General features: G+C 34.2%; 1 protein-coding gene across 1 annotated transcript in view; it reads left to right on the forward strand.

Annotated features, from left to right (window-relative positions):
- Nucleotides 1–1,487: 1,487 nt before the first annotated feature.
- pepd (peptidase D) overlaps nucleotides 1,488–10,401 on the forward strand; it is an 84,956-nt gene continuing 76,042 nt past the window's right edge. Inside the window, exons 1-3 of the mRNA XM_077194679.1 lie at nucleotides 1,488–1,610; nucleotides 4,025–4,211; nucleotides 8,188–8,315. Coding sequence (XP_077050794.1) covers nucleotides 1,594–1,610; nucleotides 4,025–4,211; nucleotides 8,188–8,315 — 332 coding nt within the window. The 5' untranslated portion in view covers nucleotides 1,488–1,593. The remainder of the gene's footprint in view (nucleotides 1,611–4,024; nucleotides 4,212–8,187; nucleotides 8,316–10,401) is intronic.

Consider the following 10,401-nt stretch of genomic DNA (forward strand, 5'->3'; position numbering starts at 1 on the left):
ACAGGACTCCTTAAAAACCACAGGAAAAAGTCCTGACCAGCATATCGAGGAAACTGAATGCAAACTCATCCCTGATGGCCTCATGCGGTCGGTTTTCTGTCATGAGAAACATTAGACACAGGACAGCAGGATGAGATTTTTGCTTAAATGCATCTATCCGTTTCTCACAGACCTTTATTAGACCGGTAATGCAGCATCCGTGGGGAATGTGAGACAAACACAATCATGTGTTTTTTTCTGCTGTTCTTATATTATTATTTTAGAGTTTGTGGCTGAGAAACCTGATGATAAGATCCACAAATCTAACCCTGACGGAAAGGGACACATCCTGAAAGGATTAGATGATAAAAAGAGGGATAATACAGCAATAGATTGCACTGTGGCATCTTCAAATTGTCTTTTAATTTCCTTGAGGAGAGAAACTTGTAATGGCGTTGCAGGAAATACCTCTCTCGGGTTTGAAGGAATTCGGAGGAATTATGAACCGATGAAAGATGAAAAACTCATTTTAACAGATGGGTTTGCTCTGCTCATTTCTTTGTGTTATGGTTTATTGAATGTTTTACTCCCAGCAAAAGAAAACTGAGAGCGTTCATTTTAAATATCACATCAACAGAGAGAAGATGATGCAAAAGGTCAAAGGTCATCTGATGCTGTATAAGTGCATTTGAATTTGAACTTACTTTCTGTTCTATATAGTATAGAAATATATATTTTTGAATGGGATGTGAAGGTTTTGTAGGTAAAAGTTTTCCGTTCAGGGTCTTTTTATCATTATCTGCTATATTGTTGTTGCTGTATCCTTTATTAACCAGCATTATTTTTGTAGAATAGAGTTGACTGATTAATTGTACATTTTCATTTTTCAATACAACTCATAAATATGTCATCACACACACAACATGATATTAACACATCAGCACTTAAATCACACGTATTAAAGTTTATATTAAATCAATTCCTGTTATAGTTATTAAATTAACTTCAAACATTACATTGGAATAAAACTTAACCTCTCAGAATCTAATCTACTATAAAAAAAAAAAAATTAATGTATTGACTATATAATCTAAAAACAATGTAACTGACATTTTGCGGTGCTATATCACAAAATTAAAAAGAGTTTGACTGTACTGAACCGTAAAGAAATGTCTAATCAGATGACTAAAAGATGCGTTTTTCATATTAGGGGAATAAATAAACAAGTTAGATTAGCACAAATCAGTTTCTTTGAATGTATCTAATTCTTCTTTCTGTCAGTCTAATTCATATCCCAATTCAACATCTTGAGTTAAGTACAGGTGTTTGTTTGGTAGCCTACTTACACTTGAAAAGAGTCATATGTCTCACAGTTATTCTCCGTTTTTTTCAAATATGCTAAATTACATTGCACTATATCTCTATTTTCAAGGTTCAATGTGTTTGCAGGATAAATCTCTGCGGTAACTTCTCTTGCCATCAGTGGGTTTGGTCTCACTCACATACACGTGGAAAAGGCGTCACGTGATCGAGTGAACGCGCGGTGTGCACGCGCACGCAGTGATCAGCTGCTCTTGATCACATGACTGAATCTCTCAGCTGAGCAACAGAAGCATGGCATCATCACAGCAGTGAGTTTCTTGTGTTTTATTTTACTCTGGGTTATTTGTTTTATTCATAATCACACAACATTATACGCATGCATTGGTGTTTACTCCTGCGCATGCGCTGAGCTCGGTGTTTACATGTAAAAGCGTTGTATTTAAGTTTTCTGTCAGATGTTTTGCAGATGTGTGTCTTATTTAATTGGCGTTACAGTTTTTGTTTCTATGTTTGCGAATAAACTCTGGTATTACTTTATTTTATGTGGTGTACGTTCCCTTACAAAAATGTACTGTAGTAATACCATGGTACATCGGCGATGTTAGTTAGCTAACTTAGGTGAATGTTGACCAGTTATGCCTAAACTTTGTTTTTAGGTTATTAGATTAAATATATCCAAATGTATATTTTAGGAGGTGCTATGACTGGCCATCGTTTCCTCATAAGTTTAGCACTTTTAATCGCTTTTGCAGTTCATTTAAATTATCCTGTGCTGTTTGTATATTTGTAACATACTCAAGTAACGGTAAGTTAAGTTACACATAAATCAGTAACGTTAGTCTGTCAACAAGTCAATAAAACGACGTTTTATATTGGTTTTTATATATTTACATTTTTATAATGGACTGCTTTTGACACAAATATGCAAAATGCAAAAGTAACTGATTGTGATTTTAGTGCACGGCATTTGTGGCATTCAGAGATCAAATTTGCATTAGTATTATTATTATGTACATGTTGTATGTTGTTGCAGTTTTAATCTGGTTTTTAGACCACTTTCTATGTTTAATAGATGTATTTTTTTCCTTATAAGAAGCAAATCTGAAATCTTACTTTCAACTCAAATATTATAGTTGATATTCAACCAAAATTTTTTTTCTTTTAATTGTGCCTGTCATTATCATAAAATAAAGTCCTCTGGCTGATAGCAGGCCTCTCCGCTTCTCCTGCTGGGGTTTATTTTGCGATAATGACCCGCTGACTGTACATTATCCCTGACATATGACTCTTTTTATCAGGATGATTTAAGAGGAGTGAGCATTTAATGCACAGTGATATGAATGTGAGCTGTGACCTTTGACCACATACTGTACAGACACCCCTGATCACTGTTAATCTTTACACACTCGATCAGTGATAAAGCACTTTGTCTTCCTTTTAGTCCAGTCAGTGTTATTGTAATGTGAGATATGAGAAAGTTACATCTCAAGGTCTAATCAAAAGCATAATCTGTTTCTGATATGGATGGTTGAATGGATGTTAAAGAGTTAGTTCGTCCAAAAATCACTCACTCTTCAGCCATCCTATGTGTATAAGACTTTCTTTCAGCCAAACACAATCAGAGTTATATTAAAAAATATCCTGGCTCTACCAAGCTTTATAATGGAGTGAATGGTACCTGAGATTTTGAAGCCCAAAAAAGCACATCTATACATTACCGGAAGCCAGTGATTATACTTTATAAAGTTATTCATATGGATATTTTTCTTACACAAATGCATTCAGAAGGCCTTTATGAACCCCTGGAGTCGTATGGATTACTTTTATGATGGATTGATGCATTTTTTGCGGGCTTCAAAATCTGAGGAACCATTCACTCCCATTATAAAGCTTGGAAGAGCCAGGATATTTTTTAATATAACTCTGATTGTGTTCGGCTGAAAGAAGAATTCATTATTTGTTTACCAGATATGTATTTTTTTCTGTTTAATGCTAAATAATTTCCGAAGGGCCCAATGCAGCTCTTCATAGTGACCTAGTGAAGTTTTCTGATTGTTTTCTATGATTTCTATTGTGAGAAACATACTAAAGTATAGGTCTTTTTTTATATTGAAAATCATGCAGCTCTCAAATATCAATTCTCCATACTGCATATTTGAGTAAAATCAATATCAAACCTGCTGTGAGATGTCAACGCATAATTTTTTAATTTGAACATCAAGAATGACGGAGGTAAAAGTATCGTCAGAGAATACGGACTTGGTTTTGATTGAGGAACAGACTTATAATCAGAATACAGCACTTCTGTTATGAAACTTTGTAGCTTTTTTGTATCTTCACAGATGTATTTACTATAAACTAGGAGAAAAGCAGCATTATGGTGTTCACAACTTATTTTAGGCATATATTTCATGAAAAATAATTGTAGACCAGATGTGAATATCCCTTTAAGTTTCCCCTGCGTTCAGTGTTTTTCAGTTATTCTGGCAGAGATCAGCAAAAGAACATTGTTCCCTGTTAGCATGGGATCAAATCCAGCTCTTGCGTAACAGCTGTTACAGTCACAAAACTATTAATTTCATCACAGCAGGTTTTTTGATCAAGATATAATCAACAGTTTATACCATCTGTGTGTAAACTGAATAAGCAGAATGAAAAGACTCCTGTCACAGTGTGATTTACAGTGTGAATAACATGAATGTTTCTGTGTTGTCTATAACAGGAAGGCAGTGTATTGGCTGGGAAAGGATACGTTGAGGGTATCGGCCGCCCTGTTTGCAGAAAACCGAGAGCGTTTGTGTCAAGGCCTGAAATCTGAGAAGGATCTACAGGCTGGATCTGTTATAGTTCTTCAAGGCGGAGAACAGAAGCAGAGATACTGTACTGACACCGACATGATCTTCAGACAGGTGCTGCACACACACATTAATCTTGATGTCGTATTTGAACTCTACTAGAACAGGTTTTCCTGCTTGAATGTTGATTATTTTCCTCATATTCTCCATTGTTGCGGCTCCTCTCTTCCCAGTCTGTCAGTAACGCTCTGTTTACTTCCTGTCTCTATGAAGCCCCTCCTTCTGAAAAGCACACTGTGCTCTGATTGGTCGGCTGGATCAGTGTGTTGTGATTGGTCGAGCGCTTCGAGTGTGTTTGGGAAATGTCCCGCCCCTTACCATAACCGCCAGTTTAACACACCACTAACTAACTCCACCAGGCCACGCCGCTTTATTCTGCGTATGAATTATTAAAATGAGGAATATTGTGACGTTCCCGGAAGAAACTCAAGTTCAGAAACACTGATATAGAGAATAACTGGAACTTTAAAGAGCTTTACAATAAGTTTGTTATTTTTTGTTATTAGTTAATTTGAACTAACAATGAAAAATTCTTCTAAAACATTTATTAATCTAGTTGTTGTTGATTCTGTGATTCTGCTCGTGGTTATTCAATCTAATTGCAATTATTCGAGATAACTGCAATAATTGTGCAGTTTAAATTTTACATTTTGCCATCCAAATAATGCCATCTTAAAGAAATGCACAATATCGTGTCTCTATAAGATATCTATAAGAGCGGAGAATCATAATATGGCAGAGAGTAAAGAATAAAGAATATAAAATAAGAAAAACACATTGTTATAAAGTACAAAGATAGTCAAAGCTCTTCCTTCATATGAAATGCAGGCTTGTGGGTTTAAGCGGGTTATATTATATTATTATATTATAATTTATTATGCTATGTTATATTAATTTAACAAACATTAATTTTCACAGCATTAAAGTAAATCAAATGGGCCTATTTTATTATAATTTTCTATTATTATATACAATTCCAAGTAAAAAAAAAAAATGTATGTGACGAAAACAAAACATAATGTAAAAGTAAAAGTTTTTTTTTAAAGTGTAATGTAAGAGTGTAATGTAACGTACATTTTTTTACATTTTTTTTTTATTTGTTTAGGAAAGCCTTTCTAGGGACCTGAGATGCAAATTAGCTTCTGCTATACTCTCTATGTTCAATACATAATTTCCAGTTTTCACAGGGATCATGTTTTTTTGTACTGTCCCTATACAAATAAACTTATAAATCAAAAAATAAAAAAATCAAATCTTTTATTGCAATTATTTGTGACAATCATCTGCACAAAATTCATGATCTAGCTAACTAAAAGATTATAAAAGTAAAATGTTCTATCTGGTATTTAATATTATTTAATGGACCTTATCTAACATAAAAAATAAACAGTTGTATTTTTTTTAACCAATGTTAACACATACATGAATAAATACTGTAAGAAATGTTTTGCTCATTGTTAGTTAATGCATGTTAACAAATTAGACCTTATTGTAAAGTGTTTCCACTTCAGACTGGAGACTTGCATCAGATGCCGTTTTAAGAGCCCTAATAATGCTTACCATCAAATAATTGAATGATACCTGATTTATGTGACTTTTGAATGTCCGCTAATGGAGAATAAAGCATTTACCAGCCAAACCCAGTCCTGGTCATGCCAGGGGACGTCTGAAAGCAAGCACAGACAGTTCATCCATCACTACAGCTACCACAAAACACCACTGCAAAAAAAGATTTTCTTACTCTGTATTTTTGTCTTGTTTCCAGTCCAAATATCTAAAAACTCTTAAATCAAGAAGCATTTACTAGATGAGTAAAATGCCATTAGGTATTATGTCTTGTTTTCTGGGAAAAAAAAATCTAAATGAAGTGAGTTTTTGCTTAAAACAAGCTAATTCATCTGCCAATGGGGTAACAAAATAATCTTGTTTCCGTTTGAATTAACGTTATTTTTCAGATCATTTTGCTTGTTTTAAGCAAAAACTCACTTAATTCTGATTTATTTCCCCAGAAAACCAGACATAATATCTAATGGCATTTTACTACTTTATTAAATCCATCTTGATTTAAGTTTTTTTTGATGCTTGGACTGGAAACAAGACAAAAATGTTGAGTAAGAATTTTTTTTTGCACTGCGTGCATTAAGGAGAAACATCTCGATGACTCGACAGTTTTGTTTCTAAATGATTATTGAGTGTTCGTCTCCCCATTATAATTGTTCATAAGTGTTGCTGTTGTTTATGTTATGCTAAATGATAATTTGTGTTGGCAGGAGGCGTGTGAGTTCAGACCTTTTATTTCTGAGCCTCGTAATTTACTGCATTTACATAAGTTGATTGAACATAATGAGGAGCGTGTTTCTCATTCATTAGCTACAAAAACCTCCACATCCAGTGTTGTTTGCGTGCCGTATCTACTGGAACGAGACTATGCGATTTTGTTGTGATGTTTATTACTTGAGGGCTTCCTGCTTTCATCGTATATTTTAACTGTGAATAATTCATAGCCATTAATTTACTCGTCTTGTGTTGTAGTTTTCTTCTTCTTTTTGAAGTGTTAACGTGCACGTTTCTAATTTGAATCACATTCATGGCACATTTCTGATTGCGCATGGTTCCTGCTCGTTAATAAGTGCGTGTGAAGTTGCACCTATCCTGCGGCGGTTTTATATTTACCGCTCCATTACACAATCTCTACAGAACTCATGCACAGAGAGAACGTGAACTCTGTAATGCACTCAAGACAATAAAATCACAAATGAATCATGGTCTGTGGAGAGATACTGCGGTTATCTGATCGCTCGGCCTCTGCTGGACATCTCGCCCAACAGAAGATTGAGGAAGAATGGGCTGCTTTTTATTCATGAGTGTGAATCTGTATTAAATTGGCCACAACCAACAGGATGCCGAATCTCAGTGATACAAGACACATTTACTGAAATGCAATTCAAAGAAATGCAACACGGTCACACAACAGAAGAAATTCATTAGACAAACACAAGCTTTGCAACAATTTAAAAAAAACAAATGCATATTAAAAATCAAAAGTTTAATTATTTATAAACCAATGCACTTGCACACTCACAAAAAAAGCCCAAAATAAATATAATTCCTTCTATTGAATTTATTTTCTTGCCTCCTAAACTAGTTGTCTTATAAACCTGGCATTTTACTGTATATTCTAAATATTATTAGCTCTGTGAAAAATTGCCTTTGTTCCTCTTTTGTAAGTTGCTCTGGATAGAAGCATCTGCTACTGTTTATTTATGATTTATTATGTATTTAGTAGTGCTGTCAAATCGATTAATCAAGATAAATCGTATCTAGCATAAAAGTTTGTATTTATATAATATGTGTGTGTGTCTGTTTGAGTGTATATATACATTTTATTTATATATGCATACGTGTGTGTGTGAGTGTATATGTGTGCATAAAAACACAACATTTTATTTTAGATGCAATTAACCGATTTAACAACACTAATGTTTAGTGTTTTATTTATTAATATCTGGAAAATGTTATTAATTTCTGGATATGTGATGAGTATAAAAATGCTCATAATCTACACTTATAGGGCTTTCTCTGAAATTAATTTAGTTCTACTCAACTTTTATTGAACGTGTTAGTTAGCTCAGCGAGATTCTCTTCAAACTATCGCTCACACTTAATATCAAAACTGTAGTTAATGTCAATGTCCACTATAGCTCCTCTTGCTACAATGATAAAAATGCATTGTGTGCAATATGTTGCATTATGAATTGCAAATGTCTTAGCACAGCGATGCATGGAATCAAGCTTGCACAGTTAAGTGCATATGTTTCAGGGCTAAATGCACAAACAATATCTCCAGTTTGAGTCAGCCGTGGTACTATTACCCATTGCTATTAATAACACTGAATACCCATTTCAGAAATCCAGTCCATAGAAACTCAGTTGCACATGTGTATGTCTGGAAATGAAGCACGTGATGCTGTATAGTTGTGTGTGAGTTCATGAGAGGCTCTTAAACCTGTCACACGTGTTGTTCTCGCAGGAGTCTTTCTTCCACTGGAGCTTCGGTGTGACCGAGGCCGATTGCTACGGCGCCGTCGACGTGGACTCCAAGAAATCCCTCCTGTTTGTTCCCAAGCTGCCCGAGAGCTACGCCACGTGGATGGGCGAGTGAGTGACTCTCTCAGAGTGAATTCTGATGTGCATGTATTATTTTCATGCACAATGAAGTCTGCAGATATGATTGCTTTGAAATTCTCTGGAGTCAGTGAAAGTTTAATACATAGGTGACATGCTGTTGAATACACTCACACACACACACACACACATATATATATATATATATATATATATATATATATATATATATATATATATATATATATATATATGTGTGTATATATTTATTTACTACCGTTCAAAAGTTTGGGCCCGGTAAGATTTTTTATGTTTTTAAAAGTTGTGTCTTCTGCTCACCAAAGCTGCATTTATTTGATTAAAAATACAAAACAAACCCAGTAATATTGTGAAATATTATTCCAATGTAAATCAGCTGTTTTCTATGTGAATATATAGTAAAGTGTAATTTATTCCTGTTAATTTTCAGCATCATTACTCCAGTCTTCAGTGTCACATGATCCTTCAGAAATCACTATAATATGATTTGATGCTCAAGAAACATTTATGATTATTGCCAATGTTGAAAACAGTTCTGCTGCTTCATATTTTTGTGCAAACCGTGATTCATTTTTTTCAGGATTCTTTGAAAGTTCAAGAGAAAAGCATTTAATTAAAAAATAAATATTTTGCATTATTATAAATGTCTTTAATGTTACTTTTGATCAATTTAATGCATCTTTTCTGAAGAAAAGTATAAATTTATTTAAAAAAAAAATCGTATTGACCCCAAACTTTTGAACGGTAGTATATATATATATGTCCATAAAAATTTTAAGCAGCACAACTGTTTTCAACACTGATAATAATCATAAATGTTTCTTGAGCATCAAATCATCATATTATAGTGATTTCTGAAGGATCATGTGACACTGAAGACTGGAGTAATGATGCTGAAAATTCAGCTTTGATCACAGGAATAAATTACATTTTACAATATATAACAATAGGCAAGGCAAGTTTATTTATATAGCGCATTTCGTACACGGTGGCAATTCAAAGTGCTTTACATAGAAGAAATTAAAATAGTCAAAAGAAATCAGAGTAATTAAAACAGTTTTGAATAAAAAAAATAAAATACAGTACAAACAGTCGGACGAACAGTGGCACAGTGCTCATTCAGTAAATGCACAGCTATTAGACAATAGACAACAGTTATTTTAAATGTAAATAATATTTACATTTTTTTTAGTGTTTTTACTATATTTTTGATCAAATAAATGCAGCCTTGGTGAGCAGAAGATTTTTCTATATACAAACGTTTGATATATAAATAACCTGTCCACATTGCGTTGTAATATGAACAGAAACTTGGTCTCAGTCCTCCTCATAATGTGGAAACAGACGGGCATGAAATGGAGCTCAGAAAGGTTGTCGGACCCGTAAAGCCTGGCGGTTATGAGATCCGCTTTAAGACGGACAGTCAGAGTTTGCTGTCGAGCTTTTTAAATCTTTCTTTCAAACGTGCTGCGTTAAATTCTCTTGCTTTTCATGCTGGATAAGCCGTCCTAATGGAAAAGGGTACGGTTCATCTGATGAGTGCTGCGGGTTCGGGTCAGCTTCTGATGGGCTTGTTTCTGCGGCTGCTTTGATCAGTGACCCGACATTCAATTCCTGCTGTTTTTCTTGGTATTACAGTGTTTCTGAATGTCATTATGTGCATTATTCCCGCGGCTGCCGATGTTTACGTAAACCTACAAATGAGATCAATTACATCAGGTTAATGCAATTACGTTTATTTAACCGCTTAATGCATAATTAATGACATAGTTGGTGTTAAGATAAGCATTGCTATCACTAGTGCTCAAACCCCTGACCTTTAATATTACACTTCAGCATGACACTCGTCCTTCACTGTTTGTGCTACAGACGGGAATGATTGCTTAATTCTGCTGAAATATTTCTCATTGTTTTTCTCCATAGGGATTTTAAAAATTCATTAGTAAAGCGTTTTAAGCCTTGAACCAAACAAGCCGGCTCTCAGATGAACCACAGCGTTATACGTTAATACACATTGTTGCATAATGAGGGAATTAATGAACTACTCATCCGATTAATCATTGTGAATGACCTACAGTAA

This window comes from Siphateles boraxobius, unplaced genomic scaffold (assembly GCF_051911475.1).
Source record: "Siphateles boraxobius isolate OS27281-9 unplaced genomic scaffold, OSU_SipBor_1 32, whole genome shotgun sequence".
NCBI lineage: Eukaryota > Metazoa > Chordata > Actinopteri > Cypriniformes > Leuciscidae > Siphateles > Siphateles boraxobius.